Source organism: Pipistrellus kuhlii, unplaced genomic scaffold, assembly GCF_014108245.1.
Source record: "Pipistrellus kuhlii isolate mPipKuh1 unplaced genomic scaffold, mPipKuh1.p scaffold_m20_p_15, whole genome shotgun sequence".
Classification (NCBI taxonomy): Eukaryota; Metazoa; Chordata; class Mammalia; order Chiroptera; family Vespertilionidae; genus Pipistrellus; species Pipistrellus kuhlii.
The window spans coordinates 30,310,685-30,337,391 of record NW_023425460.1 but is presented as its reverse complement, the minus strand read 5'-3'; the positions used below and the strand labels follow the sequence as shown (position 1 = coordinate 30,337,391).

At 57.5% G+C, this 26,707-nt stretch overlaps 1 protein-coding gene across 2 annotated transcripts; it reads left to right on the top strand.

Annotated features, from left to right (window-relative positions):
* Positions 1 to 1,394: 1,394 nt before the first annotated feature.
* On the top strand, positions 1,395 to 25,720 carry PYROXD2 (pyridine nucleotide-disulphide oxidoreductase domain 2). Of its 2 annotated transcripts, XM_036438793.2 has the most exons (16): positions 1,396 to 1,548; positions 5,548 to 5,567; positions 7,856 to 7,949; positions 8,032 to 8,105; positions 10,320 to 10,475; positions 12,442 to 12,595; positions 14,277 to 14,338; positions 14,444 to 14,541; positions 16,537 to 16,678; positions 17,092 to 17,226; positions 18,980 to 19,052; positions 19,312 to 19,468; positions 22,242 to 22,396; positions 23,256 to 23,362; positions 24,618 to 24,738; positions 25,450 to 25,719. In XM_036438793.2, exons 1-16 carry the CDS (start codon positions 1,422 to 1,424, stop codon positions 25,518 to 25,520), a joined length of 1,746 nt encoding a protein of 581 aa, XP_036294686.1. In that variant the 5' UTR covers positions 1,396 to 1,421; the 3' UTR covers positions 25,521 to 25,719. The 2 variants fall into 2 exon arrangements, with proteins under 2 accessions (XP_045437932.1, XP_036294686.1); XM_045581976.1 differs by lacking the exon at positions 10,320 to 10,475 and having other exon boundaries at positions 1,395 to 1,548; positions 25,450 to 25,720.
* Positions 25,721 to 26,707: the final 987 nt, after the last annotated feature.

The following is a 26,707-nucleotide window of genomic DNA, read 5'->3' as shown; positions in this document are numbered from 1 at the left end:
ACCTCGGAGGAGCTGCAGAGGTCGGTGCCCAGCGCACAGCGGCTTCCGCAGACCCAAGCCCCTCCTGAGAGTGCCATCTGGAGCCAGGACTCATGCCCAGGCTGCTCTTTCCCGCAGGGAGCAGCCTGAGGGCACAGGACTAGAGCCACACCCTGTCAAGGTGCTCAGAAGGGGGCAGGGAGGGACAGAGCGAGCAGGAATGGACTGCTGCAGTGAATGGACATTCAAAACGCTGGTTGTGGAAAACAGAAGAGCACAAGGGGAAACAGTCTGGCAGCCCCCCCACTTTCGTCCCTAATATCCCCCTTAAATTTTAGCCGCTGTGCACTGACACGTACTCGGTCCAACCAGTCCTCCCCCAACCCCCTCTGTCTGCGGCAGGGAAGCGTCCCGGGGTTTCGGCAGAGCCTCGCAGGGGGTGCAGGGGCTGTGCCTGTGAGGGGCTCTGTGAGGAGGAGGGTCCCCAGAAGATGCCCATCCCTTGGGGCACTTTCCCACACATTCTCCCGATTGTGGGGGGAGTTTTTTCCGGCATCAGGTTACGGCAACCTGTCAGAGCAGTACACACTCCTGGCTCCTGGGGTGGTGCTTCCTACAAGGCACGCCAAGGGGCCAGGGACCAAGGGGCTCCCAATTCAAGACAGGCCGGAGGGTGGTAATAAGGCACATTAGCCAGTGGTATTGACAGATGTGGCCTTTATTCCCTGGGGATTCTTGGGGAAGGAGCCAAAAGACAAGGGAGACGTCCAGGCCTTCAAAAGGAAAAGGTGAACCCAACAATTCCGGACGAGTGAACCGGCCCCCAAGCGGCCGTCACGGCCTGTTGAGTGTTGAGAAGAGGGCGCCCGCGCAGGAGCGGCCCTCCCTGCAGCGCTGCTGAGGCCGGAGCAGGGCCATGGGAGGGGGTGTTGGGCCAGCGGCTCCCGAGGGGTTCGCCGCCCCACAGGCTGGCAGGTCAGAGCTAGAGGCCGTCAAACCCGAGTGAGTCTGTCCTTAGATGTCCCACCCAGCACCTGCCAGACAGGCCATTCCTGCCTGAGAAGCCGGACAGCACAGAGGCCTCACACCACCTCTGAGCCTCAGTGCCCGGGCTGTAAGGGGAGTGCTGGGGCTTACGTGAGGGGCTCCAGGACTGGTCAGCACAGCCTGGTTCACGGGAGCCTGGAGGATCACCAGCACAGAGGGTACTCCCCGGAGGCCGCGGGCGCTCTGCCGGCTGTAAAGGCACCTCCACAGCGCTGCCCCTGGTGGACTCGGAGGGGGAGGGGCGTGCAGCTCAGCTTCCCTTTAGTCCTGGCCCCAGGCCAGGTGAGACAACAGGCCTGCAGCTCCTCCTCTCTCCCTGCTCTTCCTGGCTCCCCACCCCCTGAGGAGGCACCAAAAGCTGACCACAAGCAGATTACTGAGAGTGCTGAGCAGACATGGCTGCGAGTGGCCGAGGCCTCCGCAGGGCCCTGAGGGCCTGTCCCTGTCCTCCACGGAGACCAGCCCACTGGGAGGCCGCAGGGCGCCTGAAGCCAGAGTACGATGCGGTGGTGATAGGAGCAGGTAAAGCGGCTGAGCCCGCGCTGAGGGCGGGAGGGCAGCTCCGCTCACAGGCCTGGAGGGACCCCCTCCCAGCCTCCCCCGTTTTCTGGGCACAGGCAGGCCAGGGATGGGGGCGAAAGGGAGCAGGGGCTGTGGGGGAAGCCACCATCTGCCAGCAGGCGCCGAGTCCTGGGGCTGGTTCGGGGGTAGATTGGCTGGGTGGTTTGGGGCAGATTCTTGCCCTCTGGGCTTGGGTCTTCCCATCTACAACGAGGAGGAGGACTAGGCCATTCCGTCCCCTGAGGGATTTGCCGGTGGCCACCACCGCCTGAAAAGCACACGTTACCTACGGGCTAGGAAGAAAGCCCTGCAACGACAGAGGGTGAAGTCCAGCCACTGCAAGGGCCCGAGTCCTGGTCGCCACAGCCTCTGAGGCCTCCCAACCCCAGCGGAAACCGGGATCGGTGCACGAAGGGGAGTTAGGAAACCACAAAAACGAGTCTCAGAGGTGCTGTGCGTGTCCGCAGAGGGCGACAGCGCCGCTGCCGAGCACACATGGGTGTGGAATCGGCAACAACCGGTCCTGCTGGTCTGGGGCTCAGAGCCCCATCCCCACCAGGTGCCTGGCAGACGGCCTTCCCTCAGGCCTGCCACTCACACTCACAGAGGGCCTGAGTTTCAACTTATGACATTATTTTCAACTGCGTTTATACAGCGAGACGACCACAGGACCGGAAGGAGGACACGCCCCTCAGCTTTAAAGCCGCACCGTGTTTTGTCAGTTTGTAGGTACTGGGAGCAGCCGTGTGCCGTCAATGTTTAACAGCCACCCCTCCAGGGAACACGTGTGCAAACACACCCATGCATCAGCTTGGTAGCGATGCTGAGAGAAAAGCAACGGAGCACACTTTTCACAGAAAAAATAACGGCTCTCTACGTTCCAGGTGCCCCACTGATTCTCACCGAATTTCTGTGATGTTCGCCAAACTCAGTAGCCAACCTACAGTTGCACTTGACAAATGAGGATAGTTCCAAAAAAATGTGGTGTGATGTTTTCATTTAGTTTAAAGAGAACAAAAGTGAACTAAGTGAGACAACGAAGATTTATGTCCAAACTTTACTTCTTCAGTGATGGGACTGGATGGAGTGAAGCTTTTTGACACTGGGAGAGCATTCCTCCATTTTTTGTGCTTTTCACGAAGCTACAGCTATGAACACAACACGCTGTTGAGTTTCACCTGCGTAATTAGCATTTTCTCCATCACTTAAGTCCATCAACAGAATAATGAACCGAGCCCGCCATGTAATGCCGGCTGGTCCTCGGGGTACGTGCTCTCGCCATGGCCTTTTACAAGTTACCAAATGGTGCCCTGGATGTGAGTCTGGGTGGGATTCACAGCGGCCCACCGTTACCTAGCATGGCCCCGTGTGGATGCACAGAGGTGATTACTACAAGAGCATAGATCATACTAAGACATACACAATAATCAGGAAGTGACAGTATGGAGTACTGATTGCCTTTGTCTTTAATTTCTTTCATTGTAAGTGCATGTAAGTGAATGTTTAACTGGCTGTTTTGACAACCACTCACACACTTCCCGGGCTGGGGCAGCCAGCTCCAGCCCCCACTGACAGACAGCTCAATAAATGGAAGCGCCCGCTCTCTCAGCCTCCGCGAGGGCCTCTGCCTCTCTCCGTCCATGACGACAGCTCACCAAGCTGTTTCCTGGCAGGGATGTTGGCTCTCAGCCCCATCTCTGCATCCCTGAAGCCACACCAGGAGCGGGGAGCCCCCTCGAAGATGTAGTCAGCGGCCTCCGAGTGCCTAAGAAGGCCCAGGAGCTGGTTAAAAGGCAGGACGGGCACTGGGCCTGGCAATTAGGATTCTGGGATTGAAGGTGGCTCCGGAGGTCCGCGTGTCTGACCGGCACACGGAGTGCAGGCAGCTGCGGCCACCCGTTCAAGGGCCCTTGTTCAGAGCAGCTTCTCCGTGGAGCCCTGCGAGCCCAGGAGTCGGGCGTGGGGATCAGCTGAACCTGCCGGCAGCTTCAGGCCACTTCAGGAGGCAGGGGGAGGTCCCCAGAAGCCACAGAACGGCTCAGACAGGACTGGGGTGAAGGGTGTCAGGAGGAGTGTTCTGGGATGTCGGATCCCACACTTCTGTCACCTGAGGTATGTCTGTGCTTCTCTGTGATGACTGAACTGGAACCTAGTTGCCCAGAAGCCTTTATTAGTTTTCCAAGATTCACCATCAGTACGAATTAAAGAACAGATAGCTACCATTTGCTGTGGGCCTGCTAGGCTTTCCATATGTCACTGGTTGTTTTCTCTGCAACACGGCCAGGCTCCCAGCATCCTCCATTTCGCACATGAGGAAGCACAAGGCTCGTGGCCGGGACCCTGGCTCTCGGGACCGTGGCCGGGAACTAGCAGGAGCCAGGCTGAGCCAGGACAGCGGCCTGGCAGGTGTATGCATTTCAGAGCAGGGCTTTTCAAACACAGGTGGCAACCATTCATGAGTCCCATCCAGCAATGTTTTTTAAACTTTCTTGGGAGAATTTTTCAAAAGTGTGTAAAAATAGTATATCCACCAGCATTTGTAAAAAGTAAAATATTATCTAACAGCTCAGCACCTGCTTGTCACATGCTAAGAGTTGATGTCAGTTCATGTTTGTTCTGTGAAGACGCTTGCAGGTGGAGGTGTGCCAGGCCAGCGTGTGAGATGATTTCTTCCCACCGATCCCAGTTGGAGAGGTTTGAGAAGGGATTTCGTGAGCGGGTGAGAGGTCGGCTCAATTAGAGGTCATTGACTCCGGGAGTCTCTGTGTGGAAAATTTAAAATCAGCTCAGCTGTGAAGAAACCCATCACGTGGGTCACTGCTGCTCCCCTCTTCGTGGATGTTTGTGAAATTATCAGTTGAGCATTTTATTTGAGTCAACAGAGGTTTCCGGTTGGTGCTCAGAGGACAGTCAGCTCACATCTTCAAAGATGCAGAGCGGCCTTTTATCACCAAGGACAGACACAGGCCCAGCGGTCCAGACTATGGCCTGCCTCCTTCCTGGAAATGGCTGCCGGGGCCTGTTCTGTGCCCAACGGGGATTCTCCATCAGCAGCTGCACCTTCTCCTGAAACTAAGGAGAGAGGAGGCCGCTCGGCCGCGGGACCACCTGCGACAGAATGACCTGGGAGTGCGAGGCCCGTACCAGGCCCAGCCACCAGCCTGCTGGATACACTCTGGCCAGGGCACTGGGAGTCGGCATTCACAAAACTGGGGCAGTGCTTCTACCAGGGTCTTGGTATGGACCCGGGCTCCCAAGCCAAGTTCAGGGTTTCTGCGGTTTGAAGGGTAAAGCGGGTAAATTTACGGATCCCCAGGCTCCCTGAAGCTGCCGCGGCACACATGGGACCAGTAGAGTTTAATTCCCGCCTTTGCACTGTGCTGATTGTACTTTGGGAGCACTGAGGGCGACAAGCACAAAGCCATGTGCCTACAGCCTTCTGGGCCACTGCTGTGAGCCACACGTGGCAGAAGGAGCCAGGAGAGCACCCGTCCCACAACCAACACAACCTGGGCAGCGCTGAGCCTGGGCCGGACAGGGACCTCCAGCATCCGCGCACGTTTCCCTCCTGCTCCCTGCGACATTCCCCCGACAGTGGCCCCTCATCCCGCGTGAGGAAGCTCCGGGACACGAGGCTTCACGGAATGGCTTTCTCTGGTGAGCGTGGACTCCGTGCCCCTCGGTCCAGCACGGAGCCCCTGGCCACGCTGGGCGAAAGGCATCTTCCAAGCCAGGGCGAGAACCGGGGTTTCTGACCCCACAGACCAGGAGTCTCCTGGCATCGGGCTCAGGCTGGATGCTGGTCTGACATCCAGGAGCAGGTTTAGGGGGAGCCCAGGTTTCTGCTCCCTCTCCAGCGTCTTCCCGGACACGGGGCAGGGATGGGGGACCACAGGACCAGGGAGCGTGTCTGTCTGCCTGCTGACCGAGCTGCTCTCCTCCCCTCCCGTGTCATTGCAGGTCACAACGGGCTGGTGGCTGTGAGTACCTCCCCCCGCCACGCTCCCCTGGCCCCAGGCACGTGCTCTCAGGAGCCACGGGAGAGGAGAGGAAGGCCAGCCCTCCTGTGCTGACCAGTGCAGGAGAATGGGCGTCTGGGCGGGGGGGGTTTTAAGGAGGATGGCAGGGGCACCCTTTCCTCTCCTCTGCTTCCATGCTGGGGATTTCCCCTTGACCTTGGAGGAGTCAGGGAACTTCCAGGGGCGAGATGAGGAGAAGCTGGGGAAGTGGGTGTGTAACGGGCATTGCCTGTGAGGCGTGTTGGAGCCTGGGGACCAGGCACCGCGCCGGGCGGGCCTCTCTGTGCTCCCGAGTGTGCGCAGTCCTGCGTGCCGAGGCCTGTGCTCTCAGCTGGGTCAGGCCACGCACCGCCCGGAGTGGACAGCAGCCCCACGGGCCAGGTGCACCCTGGGACAGCAGAGAAGCCAGGGCCGTCTGAGCCGGGCCAGGGTCACCATGGCCGTGCTTCTCAGACCGGAGTCCGTGCCAGAGGGTGCCCAGGACCCGAGGCGGACACGGGACCTCTTCCAGAAGCGGTGGCCGCTCTAGACTGTCAGCGAAGGGGATTTAGCAGTGCCAGGAGCGATGAGATGGGTGCTCAGTCTCAGTACTTTCCCCAGCACATCCATTTCACTTGGACATCTTACAGGGGGACATGCTGTAACTCAACTGATCAGTAATTTTAAACATTTATTTTGTGTTCCTATGAACCTGGGCTTGTCTCCCACCCAGTTCTGCCTGCCTGGGGAGGGTCAGGCAATCCCTCAGCTCTGAGCCACGGGGACTCGGGGTAGACGCCAACCTCGGAGAGTGTTGAGAAGGGACGCAGATGCTGACTCCTTGCGGGAGGTTTCCAGCCGAGGCCCCTGCCGTCTGTGGAGTTGGTGGTGGCTCCTGGCGGCGAGGAGACCTCACCCCCCGGGGCCCGGCGCTCAGTGAGCGGGCGTTCGGGGGAGCTGCGCTGTGGCTGGGTGACTTGAGGGGGGTGGGGGTCTAGAAGCAGGGTGTGCTCTCGATTGGACAACTCTGAGATGGGCCATCCCCATGAATCCTGTCTGTGCCGAGGCCGGAGGAGACGGGAACTGGTGACCAAGCAGCAGCCCCTCGGCCCAGAAAGGGAGCGTTTGGCATTGGAGGGGACGGGGGGGGGGGGGGGGGGGCAGAGCCCCTGTGTTTGTGCTTAGAATTGTGCGGGGCTCACTCTGTCTCAGGCTCTGTGCTCCCAGTCCCTGGTCAGAGCTGGTCCTTCCAGCTGGACACACAGGCTCTCCTCCGGGGCCAGGCGGGCTCCCCAAGGTCAGGCTTCTCTCTCCTCTCTCACCCGGATGTGGGGGAGCACGGGCCCTGGGCCCAGGCCAGCTGGGTCCAATTCCCAGCCCCTCCCTCCATCAGCCCGTGGGCCTGCGGAGAGCGAGGCCCCTCCCGGAGCCTCGGTTTCCGCGTCTGTGAAAAGGGAGGAATTCTAGTTCCACCTCAAGGGGCTGCGGTGACAAACGAGCTGGCCCAGCCCAGTGTCTGGCACAGGGTCGTTGCCAAGTGAACTTTTTTTTAAAAAAGTCTGAGTTCTATGCTATCTGAACTATACCATCCCTGTTGTCACCTGGGTGGTGGTGAGAGGACCAGCATAGACTCACAAGCCGACTAATTCTACTCAGCAAACATTTATTGGTTTACAGCTAAGTGCAGAGAAAAGTTAATAACTCCCCCCCCCCCCATTGTCCCCCGAATGGGCTGCACTGCAGCCTGAGCTGCCTTCTCTGGGTGCGTCCTCAGCCCGCGGCCAGCTCAGTGAGCCCCTCACAGGCCTGGAGGCAGGTGAAGCGGGTGCTGTTATCACAGCCGGTTTCGCACGTGAGGAGAGGGCGGCCCTGTGGCTGGTGCTGCAGCTGCCCAGGCAGGAGAGAGGAGGAGCCACAGTGAGAGGAGGTCAGGCTCAGCGCTCACAGCCCAGCCACTCTGGCCTCTGGAAATGGGGGGATAGAGGGGGAGATGGGGAGAGGGAAGAGGCTCGCTTGCCTGGGGCGGGGGCCTGAGATTCCAGAGGCTCCCGGGCCTGCCCGGAGGGAAGGTGAGAGGCAGCCAGGAAGCAGAGGGGCGGGAGCAGCCATGTCAGGTCTTAGAAGACACGGGAAAGCGAGAGTTCCAGGGGCAGCGAGGGGAACGGCTTCCCAGAGGTGGGAACAGTGAGCCGGGGGGCAGGCTGGCCTGCAGTGAGGCCCGAGCCTGCAGGCGGCCGCCAGGGGTGAAGGGAGGGCTGTGTGTCCCCCAGGCGGCCTACCTACAGAGAATGGGGGTGGACACGGCCGTCTTCGAGAGACGCCACGTGATCGGGGGCGCAGCTGTCACGGAGGAGATCATCCCAGGTGAGCCCGACAGGCGGAGTGGGGCGGCGGCGGGGTGACACCGGTGACCGCCGGTGACCGTCTTCATCGGATTGGGTTTCAGGGTTTAAGTTCTCCCGAGCGTCCTACCTCCTCAGCCTGCTGAGACCCCAGATCTACACCGACCTGGAGCTGAAGGTAGGGCTCCCGCTGCGTCCGGTGTTGTGGGAGGGGGTGGAGGGGGAGGTAAAGGTGTCAGTTCCATCTCCCCTCCTGGGTGAGGCTCCCCACACGGGGATTCCCTGCACCTGAGGTCTCGCTTCCAATCTAGGGCTTATCTATGCACGGTCACCCTGGTACATTCCTGCTGATGGTTTGGTCTAGCCCAGTGGTCGGCAAACTCAGTCAACAGAGCCCAATAGCAACAGCACAGCGATTGCAATTTCTTTTGAGAGCCAAATTTTTTTTTTTTTCAACTTAAACTTCTTCTAATGCCATTTCTTCAAAATAGACTCGCCCAGGCCGTGGTATTTTGTGGAAGAGCCACACTCAAGAGGCCAAAGAGCCCCATGTGGCTCATGAGCTGCAGTTTGCCCACCACGGGTCTAGTCCACCCAGTGTCTTACCAACTGGGAACTTCCACACAAACATCAGACTTAGTTAACGGAGGAGCTCTGTCAGCAGGACCGTGTTCCTCAGGCAGCACTGATTCACCCCATGCAGGGCGGGGGGGTAAGGGGGGCGGCCCAGCCCGGCCCCCAGCCCTGACTTGTCTGGCCCTCGGGGAACTGCCTGAACCCTTGAGCCCTGAGTCTGCAGAGCTGTCTGAGGAGGGTGCCTGCCTGGCGGGAGGTCCTGCCTTGGCAGCAGAGTAGGAAGCCGAGGGACTTTCACCTCTTCCGGGCCCAGGCCTGTTGGGAGCCCATCTGAGACTTCTCAGGGCCCCTGTTGCCTCTCTTGGGTTAACCTTGGTCACTGGCTGGGCCAGCGCTGCCCACCCCCCTCCACATGCCTTTCCCCCCTCGCTGCCTCTTTTATGAACTCTGCTCACCACAGCCCAGGGCCCACTGAGCCCCTCCCTGCGTGGGGCCTGTCACCTCAGAGAAGAGGTCCCCGGTGCCACCTGTGCAGGAGGCTGCCATGCACTTTAGCGCCGATTTTGCTCTAAATTGAAAGTTTGAAATTGATAAGTCGCTGAGCCCCTGTTCACAGCTCTTCAGCTGCTTGAGCTGGTTCATGTAGAGGCGTTCTCCGAACTAGATAACTACAGAAATGCACTAAAGAAATTATTGAGCCGAGAGAGAGAGAGAGAGAGGGGGGGGGGGGGGGGAGGGGGAGGGGAAGGGAGAGAGGAAGAGAGGGAGAGAGGGAGAGAGGGAGAGAGGGAGAGAGGGAGAGAGGGAGAGGGAGAAGGGGGGTGTCATCAGCCAGGACTGGGTGAAATGTCGCCAAGGACAGGAAAGGCTCTGGTCTTCAGCCCGCAGTACCAGCCTAGAGCCGGTGGCACGTGCGGCCGCACCAGCTGTGCGTGAGCAGAGGCAGCTGTGGTGGGCGCGGGGTGGGGAGACCCTCCTGTGAGAAATCAAGCTTCTGAAAACGGGGCGTCACAGAACAGAGTTTTTCACATGATTAATAGCTTTATTAATAAAGTAAAATAAAATGTGCTCCTGAAAGGTTCCGTGTGCTCTTCAAATATTTGTAAGTCAAATCGTATTTTAAATGCATCAAGGGAGCTTCCACTTAAGGTGACCCTGGAGTAAATGAGTCTGCACAGTAAATAAAAATTTTTGATGTGAATAATTTATCTACCTTGTAAGTATGGATTTTCACATAATTGTTTTTTTATTGTGTCTTTCCAAGTTTTAATTATTTATCTCAGGAGCGGGGGCAGCTGTAGACTAGTGCGGAGCGTGAGCCGGGGCTTCTGAGTCAGAGATGTGGTTATGAAACCTGATCCACTTTCCAATGTGACCTTGGGCAGGTTACTTAACTTCCCCAAGCCTCAGTTATTGCGTTTGTGCAATGAAGATGGTGGAGAGTTGATGTAAGCTAACCATTGCAAACCCTAGTACGGTCTCTGGCACAGGGTAGCATGGTGTGATAGGAGGGGGTGTGACATGGAGTGGTGTGGCTTTGTGTGCCCTGGTGTGATGTGGTGTGGAGTGGCATGGTGCATCTTGGCATGGAGTGGTGTGGTGTGGCCTGGCGTGTTGTGTTGTGGCGTGTTGTGACATGGTCTGCCACAGGAGTGCCTGGGCACTGGGGCTTTTATACTCTCACACTAAAAACTAGGAATCAGGACCATGGGAACCTGCATGCAGGTATCTCTATGGTCATAAACACAACCAGCGAAGGTCAAGGGCAGAGGCCACAAATCCCTCAGCAGTTGCTTGTTCTGCCTGTGTCCTGCAGAAACATGGGCTGAGAGTCTATCTCCGAGACCCCCACTCCTTCACCCCCATGCTGGAAGAAGGCACGGGGGGCAAGGCGCCCAGGTCCCTCCTGATGGGCTCAGACCTGGCGGAAAACCAGAGGCAGATCGCCCAGTTCTCACAGAAGGATGCCCAGGTAGGGAAAGTGACCGGCGACTGCTCTCTCTCTCCCTCTCTCCTGCAGGCGGCTCTGGAAAGGAAACGGGCCTGGCTGGACTTGTCCTGGGGCACATGTCCGAGGGCCAGGGGGCTCGGACAGGCCACCCCACCTCCCAGCTCACCTTCGATCTTGGGCACTGCCAAGAGAAGAGGGGAAGGTCCGTGGCTGAGACCAGTGGACACTGGGGCCCCTCAAACCTGTGTGGCCACTGTTCCGACAGCCTCTGCCTATGACTGTCAGAGGGGGCGCTGGCATGTGCTTGCACTGTGTGCTTTCTGTCTCCGCTGCTCTCAGACAGAGCTCTCAGTGGTTATCAATATTAAAGCACAGGGAGGCCGGACGAAGAATCAAGGGCGGATCAGAGACGATTAAAGATAGAATGAACTGGATCGGGAGTTTAGGACTAGAAGGTTGTAATAAATATTCATTCGATTTGGCGCCAATCCCCCGACAGCCCAAGGCGAGAGCTTGTCCACAATGGTGTGAGGGTCTGCTGAGCTGATGCACCGCATCTGACGGCGAATGCTCGGTTTTCCTGGCTTTGGGTGGCATTATAAGGGATTCGTTGGGTAGCTTTGTCTAACGAGTTGTTGAATATGATGGGCCTGGTGTGATTGGTTTGCAGATATAAGAAGATTCCTTAAATGGCTATTTTTTTTTGTCCTAAGCCTAGCTATAAGCTGAAGGCATGGCATTAACTCAGATCCTGGTGCAGACATTTTTATAAGGGGAACCTCGGTGAATGTAACCGAAGTGTGTTGCTTTTTTGTGAGGCTCGTCTATCACCAGGTAACATCTCTTCAGCCCGCCATTTCCAAGCCTGGCTGGCAGTCAGAGTCGCCTGGGGAGCTCTGCTTTGCTTTCAGAGTGATCCTTTGGTGCCTCCACCCTGTTCTCCACACCCTGCCCCCTCGGATGCACGAGGGAGCATTTAGGACACGGCCAGGGCCCAGGCCTGTGGGACAGGGGCTGTGGCCAGGAGGGCTGCCAACCACAGGAGCAGGAGGCAGGGCTCGTCCCCCGTGGGGAGGCAGGAGCCTGGATTCTGGCTTCGTCTTTGTGGATGGTCACACTAACGTAAGGTAACTAGATGTCCCGCTTTTGGCGGGACAGTCCCGATTTTTAACAATTTGTCTCGCGTCCCCTGGCAACGCAGGACAAGTTGTTAAAAATCGGGGCTGTCCCGCCAAAAGCGGGACGTCTGGTCACCTTATACTAACGGCCTCCTGCAGAAAAGCTGTGGAGCTCCCCAATGTGCTTCCAGACAGAACTTTATGTAGCAATTATCAAATTCCATGGGTATATCCGTGAGTCTAGATGACCCAAACGTTAAAAGCTCTGGGCTGGAAAGGAAGATAAGGCCTCCAGGGCACAGGCAGCCACCCAGCTCCTGTCGCCTACCCAGGGGAGGAGGGTGGGTGTCGAAGTGGATTCTGGGGTAAAAGTGGATTGGGGCTCCTGGGGTGAAGGGAGCAGACCTGTTCCTGCTGTGATGGGAGGCCATGGTAGGTTTGCAGAGCAGGAAGGAGCAGTGGGCATGCTGCAGAGCTGGGAAAACCATCTTACTTCCCCTCAGCAATGCACGGGCAGATGGCAGAGAAAGAAGAAACTGCTCAGTGGCCCTTGGTTTAGCACGGAGACCACATCCTGGGTACTTGCCAGGCTTCTGTGGCTGACTACTGGCCAGCTTAACCCCTGTTCCTGCCACCACCCCATGGCTCTCCCGCTGCCCAGGCCCGCTCTGACCTCCCCTGGTGTCGACCTCAGCACAGACCAGGGACAGGGAGCGACAGCACAGCCACAGTGAGATGGCTGGGCACCAGGCCAGAGGAACCAGAGGCTCCGCTGAGGGCAGCGGCCACGTGGGGGCAGCATGGAGGGCAGAGCTTGGGACCATGTCCCCTGCTAAGCAACAGGGCCTTGACTGGGGGTTCTGTTCCAGGCTTATCCCAAATACGAGGCCTTCATGAATCGCTTGGCATCAGCCATCGACCTCCTGCTGGACGCAGCCCCCGTGGACGCGGAGGCCTTCTGGCGGGGCAGCCTCCTGCAGAGGCTCAGGGCGCTCTCCACCCTGGCACCCCTGCTGCGGGCAGGTGAGTCCCAGCTGCATCGGGCAGGTGAGGGGCCTTCTCGGAGCCGAGCCCACTGTCTCTGTGATCAGACGTAGGCGGGGCCTCCACGGCAGCCTGCCAACTGCCATCCCTATGGGCTGCCGGCAGCTCGGGGAGGAGGCCGTGCCTGGTGAGCCTAAAACCAGAGCCCACACAAAAGCTTATGTGCGAGGAGTTAGTTTTGAAGGGTGATCCAGGGAAGGGCAGAGAGAGATGGAAAGAGTCCATGCCGGTGTGCTGCTGTGTGGGCCACCACGCAGGTAACAGCTGCTGGGACCTCAGAGGACCCCCTAGGAGCCTTAGGAAATGCATGCGAGGGCCAGTCCCAAGAGGAAAATGAGAAACCTTTCTCCGTTAGGTTCTACTTCCCAATGATCAAAGGTTGCCCCAAGGTGTTTTAACTCCTGCATAGGGTTGTGCATTCATGGGTGTCAAGTGGCCATTTGTGGGCGTCCTGTCTCGGGGGCCAGAGAAACCCCAAGGTTGAAATGCAGAGGCACGTCTTACAGGCGTGAGGTGAGATGCTGTCGCTGGCACCGTGTGAAGCTGACGGAACTCTGTGCGGGGCCACGAGAGTGTGAAGAGGCTGCTAGATTGGGGCTTAGCAAGAAAAACCTTCTGTGATGGATAAGGGATGTCTGCCATGGCTATGAGAAAGGAAGTTTGGTTAAGCAATGCTATTCTTTTCGACTCCTCCAGGTTATAAAGACCAGTTTAGCTTCTGTATTCTAGAAAAATACTGAAACAGTTAGCTATGATCACAAAATCTATATATATAAAAGCTTAATATGCTAAGTGTCTTGACTAAGTGGTTGACCAACTCGTTGCTATGATATGCACTGATCACCAGAGGGCAGATGCTCCAACCAGTAGGTTAGTTTGCTGCTGGGGTCCAGCCGATCAGGATTGGGCAAGATGGGGCCAGACATTCCCTGAAGCCCTTCTACAGTCCCTCCTGTGGTCCCTCCCTGGCCACCAGCCCCAAACAGCCCCAATTGGGACTGGGCAAGATGGCCCTGATCAGCACGATTGCCAGTCACCCGTGCACGAATTTATGCACCGGGCCTCTAGTTGCTCCATAAAACTGTAAAACTCCAGTGGCACATAAAAGTTAATTTCTCACAAATCTGCATGGTCTAGCTCAGTGGCCGGCAAACTCAACTGAACCAAATATCAACAGTACAACAATTGAATTTCTTTTGAGAGCCAAATTTTTTTAAACTTCTTATAATGCCACTTCTTCAAAATAGACTCGCCCAGGCCGTGGTATTCTGTGGAAGAGCCATACTCAAAGAGCTGCATGTGGCTCGCGAGCCGCAGTTTGCTGACCACAAGTCTAGTTGACCCCAACTGGGCTCCGCTGATCTAGTCTTGCCTCACACATGTTCGTGGCTGGGGCAGGTCAGCTGGGGCAGCTGTGCTCCAGGCGCCTGTCCTCTTGGGAGCTGCAGGCGAGTGGAGGCCTTCTTGAATTAATGGCAGAAGCTCAGAGGGCAAGCCCCAATGTTCAGGACAGTTCCAAGCCACGGTTTGCATCACAACTTAAAGCATTCCATTGAGCAAGCAAATCTTGTAGATGAGTCAGAATCAGGTGCAGAGAGATTGCAGATCAGAGCCTTCCTTCTTGCCTGTCTGTTTATGCTTTATGGGTCTTCTCTTTCAGGCTGCATCCTGGGGACCAAGCTGCCCCAGTATTACCAGGTCCTCACAGCTCCAAGTACCAAGGTGAGAGGCTCCCAGCTTTAGGCAGGGCCTCCCTCTCCCCCCCCCCCCACCCCCCTCTCTCCCGCATGGCCCTAAGCTCTTCTCCTTGCTGTGTTACTGTCCTAGGTGCTGGATCAGTGGTTTGAGTCCGAGCCTCTAAAAGCTACTCTAGCAACGGATTCTGTGATTGGAGCCATGACAAGTCCCCACACTCCGGGGAGTGGGTGAGTGTGGGAGGTGAGGGGGCAGTAGGAGTGGAGCAATTCCCGCAAACGAGTGATAATAAGAGTCACTGACTGAGCTCACCCTGCGAGCCAGGCAGGAAGCCACGCCCTCCACACACGATCCACCTGACCCTAACGCTAACGTCTGGGAGCCGTGGTTCAGAGAAGGCACCTATTGTGCCCACAGTCACCCAGCTACTAAGTGGCACGGCTGATTTGCAGCCCAAGTTGTTTGACCCCCAAAAGTCCTTCTTAGCTGCTACTCTGTTCTTCCGTAAGAAAAGCCTCTCACCCACCTGCCACTGTGCTCTCTCACATAGATGTGTCTTCTCCCCACTCCTTCCCCTCTTCTCTCCCTCACTCCTCTTCCTGTGTCTTCCCGCCCAGGAAATCCTACTGCCCCTCCCTCTCCCACTCATTGTTCCTCTGGGACATGTTTTCACACAGTCGCCTGGGTAAGGGTGGGAAGCTGCCTTCCCTTTGTGAGCAGGGTGTGCTGACAGCCTGCTCCAAGAGGGGGCAGTCTCACACACTGGAGCCCTGAGCTGTGGGAGGCCTCAGTGAGCCCCTGCAGGAGCCGGAAGGGAGGGGTGAGTGTATTGGGAGAGAGGATGCTGCCAGGTGTTGGGCCAAGTCCAAAGCACAGAGGATGCAGCTAGAAGCTCTCGAGGGAGGGAGCGCCCCTTGGGGGTGGTTTTCCGAACACACTAAGCCAGCCCCCACCTCCCCAGGGCTGTGGGAAGGGGGGCTGGCAGCAGTTGCCACACCTTGCCCAAGCTCCATGACCAAACAGTCCATTTGGATCTTCCAGTGGGGGCTTCCTAGCCTTTTCCTATTCTGTTCCTCCTGTGGGTCTCCAGGAGGCTTAGCTGCTGCCCAGATTGTAAAATGTGCCTCTAAGTAATTTGTTTCTTCATTAATTCTTTCCATAAATATTGATGGAGCACTTGTCGGGGTGAGGTGCTAGGGCAGCAGTAGTAAGTGGAGCTGAAATCCTGTGGGCAAGTTAGACACACAGCAGGGGATGACAGCGGACGCCGAGGTGCGAGCGGCTGTCCCTCTGAGCCCCTAAGGACAGGGGGCGCTAGTGACGCAGAAGATGAGGGAGGGAGGGGCTCTAGGCAGCTGTGTTCCTTGTGCAAAGGCTGGGAGTTGAGAAGCCATGTGGTCTATTCAAGGGACTGCCAGAGGGTCAGTTGGTGGGAGTGTGTGCGGTGAGGGGGGCATGGGAAGGGATGAGTCGCGAGATCAGGCAGGATCCCTGGGGCCCTTTTCAGACTCTGGCCATGACTGACAAGGAGACAGAGAAGGCCGGGCAGGAGAGAAGGGCCAGGGGCCTGGCTGGGTTGTGAGATTGGACCCCAGGTTCTGCGAGGAGAAAGGTCTGCAGGGAGAAAGGGTGGGAGAAGGCGGTCCAATGAGGAAGGCCTACTGCAGTGTTTACTACGGAGGAGAGGAGAGAGGCCTGGACCAGGGAAGGAGCTGCAGGGAGCCGGGGCGGGAAAGCTCTTCAGAGGCGGGGGTGACAGCACGTGATTGGATGGAGGGCGGGAGAGATTAGGAGGTGAGACTGCACCCAGGTTTCTTTTGGAAACTGGAGATGCCGTCCATTGGGGTGGGGAACGGGGAAGGAGATTGGTGGATGGGGGCAAAGATTGGGTGTTAGACGCCAGCCCAGAAACCATCCACATGGGGATATCAGTGGGCAGCTAGACAGATGGACTGGAGCGCAGGACAGAGCCGGAGCTGCGGGTCTGGGCGTCGCCGCATTGCTGGCACCAAAGCTGCACCAGATCCATTTGTTTGGGGAGAGAATACGGGATGGGGAAGTGAAGGACTCTTCCAAGAGCCTAAGCTCCTTGGAAGGCTAGTGGGGCAGGGCTGGATGGGGGAGAGAGAGGCTGGAGGTACAAGGCAGGGTGGAATACTTGCACCTTGAACTCTGAGGAGGTTAAATCCCTCTTCTGGCCACTGAGCCTGATGATCTGCCCTCAGGTATGTGCTGCTGCATCACGTGATGGGGGGCCTGGAGGGGGTGAAGGGGGCCTGGGGCTACGTCGAGGGCGGCATGGGTGCCCTCTCCGATGCCATCGCCAGCTCAGCCACTGCGCACGGAGCGAGTATCTTCACTGAGAAGGTGAGTGGCCCCTCTATCACATCCTCTGATGATTGGTGAGGGTCCTTCCAAAATCTCAGGCTCCCAAGTTCCCTCATTTTACCAATGGACAGGGCGGGGCTTGGAGTCAGGAGCTCGGTTATATAGCCCATTAGTAGCTGAGCCACTGTCCCCCGGGTCCCAGGTCGTCTGCCTCCCCGTCAAGTTCACTGCCTCTGCCCACACCGGGGCTGAGCCTTTGGGGGGGATAGGGGGGCGCGGGCTGTGGAGGGACGGGCTGTGTTTCACCGAGGAGCTGCCGGGCCCGGCAGGTGGATTTGGGGTGTGGAGGCCGTGACAGCCTAGGAGCAGCAGAGACAGTGGAAATCCTTCAGGCTCTAACCTGGTTCGTCCCCCCGCCCCGGGGGCTCCTGGGCCTCGCTGTGTGGGTGCAGACAGTGGCGAAGGTGCAGGTGGACAGCGGAGGGCGTGTGCGAGGCGTGGTGCTGCAGGACGGCTCGGAGGTGAGGAGCAGAGTGGTGCTGTCCAACGCCGCGCCGCGGACCACCTTCCTGAAGCTGACGCCACAGGTGAGCCTGGGGGAGGCTCATCCCTGCCCAGCCCGGCCGGTGTGGCTCAGTGGTGGAAGGTTGACCTATGAACCAGGAGGGCACAGTTGACCTATGAACAGTCAGGGCACATGCTCAAGGTTGTGGGATCGATTCCCCAGTTGGGGGAGAGGGGGGTAAGCAGGAGGCAGCCAATCAATGATTTCTCTCTCATCATTGATGTTTCTATCTCCCTCTCCCTCATCTTTCACCTCTCAGAAATGAATAAAAAACAAACAAACAAACAAAAAACTTTTAAAGATCTCTGCCAAGACAGGAGCTGAAAATGGGTGATCGGGGGAGCTGGAACCGAATGGGGGTAGGAAATTCAAGTGCCATGTCTGTCCATCTTTGGGGAAGCCAGACCTTCCTCACCCAGCAGACAGACAAATAGGCAGGAGCCTCACGGGTGAGGAGAGAGGTCCAGAGAGGCGAGGTGCCCTGGGCCATGCAGGTGGCCAAGGACAGAGCTGGGACCCAGAGCCAGAGCTGGGACCCAGAATTATTTATACAACTGCCCTGATATCTGGTTCCTCCCTTCTAACCAGCCCCATTCCGCTGCCCATGTGGATTTTCTATCTCCATATGAACGCTGCATCACAGACAGCCAGAGGACTCCTGGGCATGGGAAAGAACTACTGACCGAGCACAGAGAGCTCGGGCATTCTGTTGATCTTGGCTAAGCTCAGCTGAGTTGGGCTCCTCGTACATCTGTCATCAGCTCTGAGCCCTGCTGACCCAGGCTGGGCTTGCTCACATGCCAGCCAGGGGGTCAGGAGGCATGGCTGGTGCAGGACAGTTTCTGCCCAAATGACCTTGGCTGTGTGTGTGTGGGGGGGGGGGGGGGGGGGAGGAGATAGCTCTGTTCCACGTGTCCTTTAGCCTCTACAGTGGTTGGCAAACTGTGGCTCTTGAGCCACATGTGGCTCGCGCGCCTCGGTTTGCCGCTCTGTTGACTAATAAGTTTGCCGATCACTGGAATAGGGGCTTAATCACAAGGAACAAAAACAGCCTATAATTATTGAATTCAAGAGTCTAGGTCAGTGGTCGGCAAACTCATTAGTCAACAGAGCGGCAAACCGCCGCAGTTTGCCGAGCACAGCTCTAGCATATTCTCGGCATCTGGCAGAAGGCAAAAGCAAGCAAACGCAACCAGGCAGTCCTTTCCAGGTTTGCATCCCACCTACACTGGCCTTGTTCAAGGTCAACCCCAGTATTGAAATGGGAGGACATTACAAAGAGGTGTGCATAGAGAGGCAGGAGGATTTGGAACAATTTTTGCAGCTGACCACACCTTCCCCGTCCCTAACATAGATGAGATGAGCATGGAGCTCCCAGCCATTCTTGGGACTGTTCCTGAGACAAGCACCTCTGTTTCTGAGTGATTCCGCTACCAAACCCAACAAACATCAGTTGAAAAGCCTCTTGTTAGGGCACTTCTGAGAGCATCAAGGCTCCCAAGAGCTCCAGGCGAGGGGAGAAAGAGGCCTGCAGACCACTGGCTGTATGGAAAGCAGGAGTCATTGTGGCCCTTTACAGCCAGGACTGCTGGCAGGCCACAGAGGGAGACGTGGTTGGTGCCAAGCAGGAGCGGAGGGCTTCCCGGAGGAGGGGGTCTGGCTGAGCTCTGAGGACAGAGAGAATTTCCGGATGTAGAGGTCAAGAGACCGGTCTGAGCAAAGGACCAAGGCCACCACTCTGGGGCCAGGCCTTTTATGGACACTTCTGCTTGCAGGAATGGCTTCCAGAAGAGTTCACTCAGAGAATCTCTCAGCTGGACATCCAGTCGCCTGTCACCAAGATCAACGGTAAGAGGCAAACCCCACTGCAGTCCGTCCCTCTGACACAGTAGGGGTGAGAAACGTCCAGGTCTGGGGGACACTGACCTCCTCATTTCTATCCCCGACCTCCAGCCTGCCCCCTGATTGAAGGGGAAACACCCTCTCATACTTTCTCTTCCCAGTCTAACACGAGTGAGCAGGGTGATGGGGAGGGAAGGAGGATCTGGGGGGCAGAGGACACAGGCCTTGGGGCCCTGACCTCTTCTTCCTTCGTTTGGTTCCTCAGTGGCTGTCGACCGGCTGCCAAACTTCCTGGCGGCCCCCAATGCTCCCGGGGGCCAGCCGCTGCCCCATCACCAGTGCTCCATCCACCTGAACTGTGAGGACACCCATCTGCTCCACCAGGCCTTTGAGGAGGCCATGGATGGCCGGCCCTCCCACAGGTGAGCTGTCCCTGGGCTTTGCATCCTGGCGTATTCTCAGCCATGGTCCTAAGGAGGTATGGGGACTGTCCAGACAAAGCAAGGGTTGTCTCTTCCTCCTGGTGTTAAATATTCACAACGAGGTCGGACCTGCCTGAATCCACACTTAGATTCCAGGGCTAGGAAATGCATCCCAGGCAGGAAATATGGGCTGGGGCAGGTAAGGGATACAGAGTCTGGCAGGTCCAGCCAAGTAGCACGGATTAGCAGAAGGAGCAAAGAGAACAGTGCTGGCATTTGGGAAGAACTGGAGAAAATGCGGGAGAGAAAAGGCATTTATCCAATTCAGCAGCCTGCCCAGGGGCACACACTCACCGACTCTATATCCTCTCTTATCTCTGACTAGTGACCCGGTGCATGAACTCTGTGCACATCAAAGGGGAATTAATTAGAGGAAATATTTTAATATTGCTATTGCCCTTTTTCTATTATAGAAGTGTCAGAGATGAAAGAAAATTAGTAAAATGTATATGAAAATCTTCCTCCTGTCAGAGTCTGGGGCATGCCACAGGAACCAGAATCAAGTCAGCACCCACCCATGTGCACCTCAAAATCACATGAGACCCAGACCCAGCTGACCCCACCCCCATCAAGCCCTGCCAGGTGTGGGGCACGGCCTGAGGTTCCCTGTCAAGCCCTGCAGGTGAGGAGCATGACCTGAGGTCCCCAGTCATGCCCCACATAACATGGGGCACAGCCTCAGATCCTTTGGCTGGTGCCAGGGCGGGGGGCTCAGCCTGAGGTCTCCCATCAAGCTCTGCCAGGTAAGGGACATGGCCTGAGGTCCCCTACGAGATGGGTGCAGCTTGAGGTCCCCTGTCAAGCCCCACCAGGCAGGTAGTGCAGCCTCAAGGCCCTGGTGATTGCTTGTTAATGCTTATTCAGGAACTTGGCCTCCGCTATGGGCGCAGCCATTTTGTTATGCTGCGACCATCAATTTGCATATTCCCTCTTTATTAGAGATGAGGATAAGCTGCCTTCATGCAAAACTTGGAAAAGCATTTCCCACCGCGCACCACACCACAGCTGTATCTCCATCCTAGGAATAGGCAGGGATGTTCAGGAGCAAGCATTGTTCTATGCTGTCCATGTCCACCAAAACTTGTTGAAAACCGGTTCTGTACTGGGCTCTGTGCAGGCACAGGGTGAAGGGATCCGGGGTAGGGTAGGGGCATGAGGCAGACACTAAGTCTATCATCGGACGGACACATAAACATTAACAGCACGAGCTAAAGAGGCTGTGGGTCCTGAGACAAGGGCAGAGGGCAAAGTCCCCTAACCCACTCATAAGCATGTGGGGCCCCTACTCTGTTACAGGCTTAGTTCAGGGACTAGGGTGCAACCAACAGGCAGAGTGAACAAGGCCTCTGCCCTCAGCTCACTGATATTTTTTTTAAAGGAGACGAGACAGTGCACTGTGATAGGAAGAAAAACAGGCCAGGGAGGGAGTTGTTGCTAGCCTTCATTGGAGGGTCAGAAGAGGCTTCGCTAATAGCTTTGCACTTGAGCAGAGACCGGAAGGAGGTCTGGGGGTGTCTGCGGAAGAACATCCAGACAGAGGGAGAGTCAGGGGCAACGGCCTGGGGCAAGAGGTGCTGCTGTGCGGGAGGCACGGGAATGAGGCAGTGACTGGAGAGAGAACCTGGGAGTGAAGGGCAGCAGGTGGGGCCTGAGCAGCAGCTGCTACATCCTGCTGGGCTGTGTCCATCGCCGTGGGGCTTGGGAAGAACCTGAGGAAATGCGGGAGTGTCGTCTCTGGGGACGTGTGGGCAGAGCCTCACTTGCACTTTGGAAGGGCTGCTGTGGCCGCTGAGCGGAGAAAAGGGGTGTCAGCTGCGGTGGAGAACCCAAGGAGAAGGGATGGAGGCGTGGACCAGGTGGGGCGGTGGAGGTGACGAGAAGGGGCCGCATTCTGGGTATTTGAAGATAACGCTGCCAGGATTTGCTGTTGGGCAGGAAGTGGGGTAGGAACGAGAAAGAGAAGCCCCAGGAGACGGTGTTTCCTGTGTCGGGAGGGGTCGAAGGTGTGCAGGGGGAGCAGGTCTAGGGGATCCAGGCGTTGGGTTTGGACAAGTCCCTTTGGAGAGGCCCAGTAGCTATGCAAGCCCAGAGGGAGCACTGCAGGGAAGGGATGAGGGAGAAGGGCGTTCGATGGCCTTAAGGTTGGCGATACCTGGAGGCCAGCAGAATCCTGTGCTGCAGGTGGGACAGGTATTGTAATCCAGGGAGGAGGAGGCCCGGTTTCTGTGCTTCTGGTGCCAGGAGCTCTGTCTTGCTTGGCCTGCCCGGGACAGGGGACCAGGCAGGGTGAGAGGTTGAAATCTGGCTGCTCCGGCACCTGCTGCTTAGCCTGGCCCCGTCGCTCATTCGTGTTGTTTGTCGGGACCTGGGGTATGTGAGACCCTTTGTCCTCCAGGCTGTGTGGTGGACGGAGGCAGGGCCAGGCCACGCGTTTGGGGCTGGGGCTGGTGGGAACAGAGACCTTGGGGGGCACGGCCTGCAGGCCACGGGGTGCAGCCTGAGGCTGGAGCTGAGCTCCTCAGGAGTAATCTGGACTCTCCTGGTGGCCACTGCCCTATGGGGTGAACAGCCACCTCGGCCTCACAGAGACGATCCTCCCGGCCTGGGCGTCGTCCTGGCCCCTGCCTTCATTTTGTCGCCTGTCAGCCCAGCGGCCTCAGCCCCTTCCCTGGGGCACCTGCTTCTTTGGCTCTGACCACCCCTCCTGCCACAGGCCTATGATTGAGCTCTGCATCCCTTCCGCACTGGACCCCACGCTGGCTCCCCCCGGCTGCCACGTGCTCTCCCTCTTCACGCAGTACACGCCCTACACCCTGGCCGGAGGCAAAGCGTGGGATGAGCAGGAGAGAAACGCATATGCAGACAGAGGTAAGGAGGTCTGCTGGACAAGACATCTTGTCAGCAGTGGCTGTGTGTTCTGAGGGCCCCTCTCCTCTGAGTCCCCCACCTGCAGGATCTGTCCCCTGAGAATTATCCAAGGAACCCTAAGTCTACACTAGGGGTGTTGAACTCAATCAGAGAAGGGGCCAAAATCTAAAATCCAGCCTAAATCGCGGGCCGAATGGTTTACTGAACAGTCATAAACTGTCATTGTGATGGAAACGCAGCGGAGTGCAGTGATGACAGCGCGGTGCAGGCCACATTGCAAGGCCTGGCGGGACAGATTTGGCCCGCGGGCCTAGTGTTTGACACATGTGGTCTACACAGTGAATGCCTAGGGTCAGGCACTGGGCTGAGAAAGTAAAAGAGACAGCTCCTGCCCTCCAGTGGCTCACGGTCCAGTGGGTTGAGTGACAAGGAAACCAATCTCACAGGACAAGGTCCTGTGTAAACCAAAGGAGGAAGCCTGAGGCAGAGGGACTGGGAGAGCTTCCCAAAGGAGGGGCCTTTTGGGTGGGGCTTTACAGGATGAATAGGAGTTAGCCAGGTAGCAGATGACATTCCAAGCAAAAGAAAGAGCTTGAGCAAAGCAACGAGGTAAAGAAAGCTTTGCACAGTCGAGGAGGAGGAAGTAACTGTGTTGAGGGGTGAGGTAAGAAGGTGGGACTAGCCTGAGATCCATAGGCCTTTGCACGGAATTATTTCTTTGCCTGAGGACTGTTTTATCTGTCTGTGGCTTATTGAGGTACATTTGCAGTGTGCAGTTTAGTGAGTTACAGTAAACTTGCCAAATCGTGACCCATAACGCCTCCTCCCACCGCCACCCGTCTTCCGCTGCCTGGCCCAGTGTTCGACTGCATCGAGGCCTACGCCCCCGGCTTCAGGGGCTCCGTGCTGGGCAGAGACATCCTCACTCCGCCGGACTTGGAGAGGATCATCGGGCTTCCTGGAGGGGTAAGAATAAGTCTGGGGGTGGGAGGGGGTCCCTCATCACATTCTTCTCTCTGTACCCCCCTCCCTGGCGTGCCCTCCACACAGCCTTCACCAAAGGGAGGGCAGGGGCAGAGCCCATGGCGGAAAGGGGACAGGGAGGGGCCAGGTCGATGCAGGGAGCAGGCGGAGCTGGGAGATTCAGGCAGGAGGGCAAGCTCACCAGGACTGGGCCCTCCGCCTGGACGTCCATGTGGGCCTGTCCATTGGAGCTGCTTCCGAGGGAGCGCCCCTCCTCTAGGCTGCCGGCCCTCAGGCTCCCGGTCAGGGCACCAAGCCTCCCTGAGGCTGAGGCAGGGAGGCCGGTTCCAACCTAGCGGCACCGGCTGCCTGTAGCTGCTGCCCACGGCACTGTGTCTGGGCCCAAATGGGACGCGCTGCTTGTGTGAAAGGCACACCAGGGGCAAAGACTCAGTGTGGGGCAAGTGTGAAATGTCTCATCCATCATGGCGATATTGATCCCACAGTGAAATGCAATGTTCTGGGGCTACTGGGTTAAAGGAAACCCATATTAGCATTAACCTCACCATCCCTTTTTAAATTTTCACGTGGCTAGAAAATAAAAGTCACATATGGGGCTCATGTTAGATTTTATTGGATAAAGGATTCCAGGCAGAGGGAAGGAATGGGTGGGTGTGGAAGGCATGAAGTGGTGGAAAGGACATGAGGGGGTCCAGCCTGGAAGCCGAGGAGAGCAAAGGGGTGTCTCCACTGAGGCAGGGGCAAGAGCAGACTTGAGGGATAAGGGACAGGCTGGAAGGACACCCTGTGGTGATTCCCTGCAGACGTTGGTGCCCGGACCTCCCCACCCCTCCCTTACCCCCGCCTTCCAGGCCATGGAAACAGAGCCCAGCTCAGTCCCCCTGCCCCTCGTCTGCACTCACTGTGCTTCCGCTGCAGCTTGGATGCCCAGGCCCAGGCTCAGACGGTGTCCTGGCTCCAGAAACACGTGCCAGCAGCCAAAACAGCCCAATTCCTCTCACTACAAACAGAGCGGGCTTCACAGTCCATAGCAAAACACAGAATCTCCCTTTCAATTCCCCCCGTTTCCTCACACTCTGAAGATGCTCCCACCTTCTTTCTTCCTGAAAAAAAAAAACACAAACTCTGGAAAGCTTCCCCCAGCACCGGGATGTGCCCTTTCCTCTCCCTCTGTATGAACCAGCAGAGCACTCGGAGGGGGAGCCCTCCTGTGTAACCCCGTGGCCCCGCCCCGCAGAACATATTCCACAGCGCCATGACCCTGGACCAGCTCTACTTCGCCCGCCCCACGCCCCTGTACGCTGGCTACCGCGGCCCCCTCCCGGGCCTGTACCTCTGCGGGAGCGGGGCCCACCCCGGTGAGTGAGCCTCGTCCACCTCCCTGTGCGTGTGGTGAGGGCTGGCGGGACATCAGCGGCATGCGGACGGGGACAGGGTAAACAGGGAGGGGCCGGGACCCCCACAGGAACAACCGTCCCCCACTGCGTGCCCTCTGCCCGGCGGGCCACAGGCACAGGCTAGGTGGCTCGCACCCTCCTTGGGAGGTTTGGGGTATGCCTCCGAGGCATCTCCCCACATTCCAGTGTGGGACTGCGAGGCACCCATGTCCCCTAAACCCCCTCCTTCCTTCAGACCAGAAGGATCGGTAAGTTAGCTTCTCCGTTTAAAAACTCCCCTCCCCTCCCCTATCCCAAGCGTGACGGACCCCCCCTGAGGCCGCAGGTCATGGTGACTCTTACCTGGGCCCCCGGGCTCAGCACCCGGGAAGGCCCTCCGTCTTGTGTCAGTGTCACGTGCTGAGGGTCTCCCATCGGGCACATGGGCTCTCGGACCCAAAGAGGCACTGGCTTAGACCGAGGGCCCGGCCACTCCCAGAGCTCCGAGGCAGGAAACCTGCAGGGGGGCCCAGAGCCTGTCGTCATCAGGGGTCAAGGTGGTCCTGAGGCCCACGCCAGAGCTCTCCAGCATCCCCACTCCGCTTGGCCGCTGCTCCCCTGAGCTCTGGCCCTGCTCCCTGGTGGCTGGGATGGGGTGAGTGCAGCTTTGGCTCATGGGAGATTCCCTTCCAGGAGGAGGGGTCATGGGAGCCGCTGGTCGCAATGCAGCCCACGTGGTCATGGGGGACCTCAAGAGCCTGTGACCCTGCCCCAAGGAGAATTGCCCTTGAGCTCAGAGGTCCCCACGGGGCCATCTGTCCAGGCTGTGGCTGAGGCAGACAAGTACGCAAGGCTTGAGCGACTATCTTAGAAAAAAACAATAAACATGCAAGTTACGTTCGGCACTGCTTAACCTTGTACTCACGATGAACTGCTTTTGTTTTATTAAAAACAATGTTTTAAGCCTAGAGTCTGCATTTTTCTATATATTAGTAGAAGAGGAAAATGTAACTATGAAATTGCCTGTCTGTGTGATAGTAGGTGGCATTCACTTGTCTGGGATACTTAGCATTCTCACAACATCAGCGCCTCACAGCCCATTTGACCAGAATCCCCATCTCACTGCTGGGCTCCCACCGCCCATGGGCTAGGGGGAAGGCGGGGCGGGGGCGGGGGGGTTTACCTAGTGAAGCTCAATCTGCTGCTGACACTTCCAGGCAAACTGCAGGAAAGGACCCAGCTCCCTAGGGAGCCACCAAGTCATCCACAGGGCCCCAGGCCTGCATGGTGCTCCGCATCTCAAACCCTCACCACCGCCAGCCAGGCAAACAGCAGGGAGGGCGAGTGCAAGGCCTCAAAGCTGAGGGCCAGGGCCGTCTGGGGCCCACCTTCCTAACTGAGCATTCCACCCCTTCCTTCCCACAAGCAAGACCCCTGCGAGCTCTGTCCACTAAACTCATGTTATTCCGGAGTGGGTGGGCACTCTTGGTCAGAAACGTTCGAACAAATGGCCCTGTGGTGACACAACGCCCCCAGCCAGCTTCTCAGGCCAGCAGCCAAGGCTGCAGGTCCCGGGCCCACTGGCAGAGGAGGTGACGGTTTCCTGGGCCATCTCCTCCCACCTTCCCCGGGCAAATGGATACAGATGAAGATATACCACCTCATTACTCACCCTCCATAGACCCAGCTTCCTCACCTGGAGAGGAGTGGTCATAGAGATCCACTGAGACCACAGGGCATGTCTTCGTCCAGTCTCCGGCGCACGGGAGTGGTCCAGCGGCTGACACTGTTGTGGACGGTGTTACCGTCATGTCTGCGTTCCTGGGAAGGAAGGGCCCAGAAGTACGTGAGGTAGGCAGGCCCCGGCTAATATCTGTAGTGAGATGTGCGAAGGCCTTCCCCCTTGGTTTCATGGCTCACCCCTTTCCAACTTCCACATGTAGAGGACAGA

Bases quoted from the DNA above. Each gene is read 5' to 3' on its own strand.
- PYROXD2 (XM_036438793.2), top strand. From the start codon at position 1,422: ATGGCTGCGAGTGGCCGAGGCCTCCGCAGGGCCCTGAGGGCCTGTCCC. The intron at 17,227-18,979 runs GTGAGCCTGGGG...TTCTGCTTGCAG, and splicing joins TCCTGAAGCTGACGCCACAG to GAATGGCTTCCAGAAGAGTT. The intron at 23,363-24,617 runs GTAAGAATAAGT...CCCGCCCCGCAG, and splicing joins TCATCGGGCTTCCTGGAGGG to AACATATTCCACAGCGCCAT.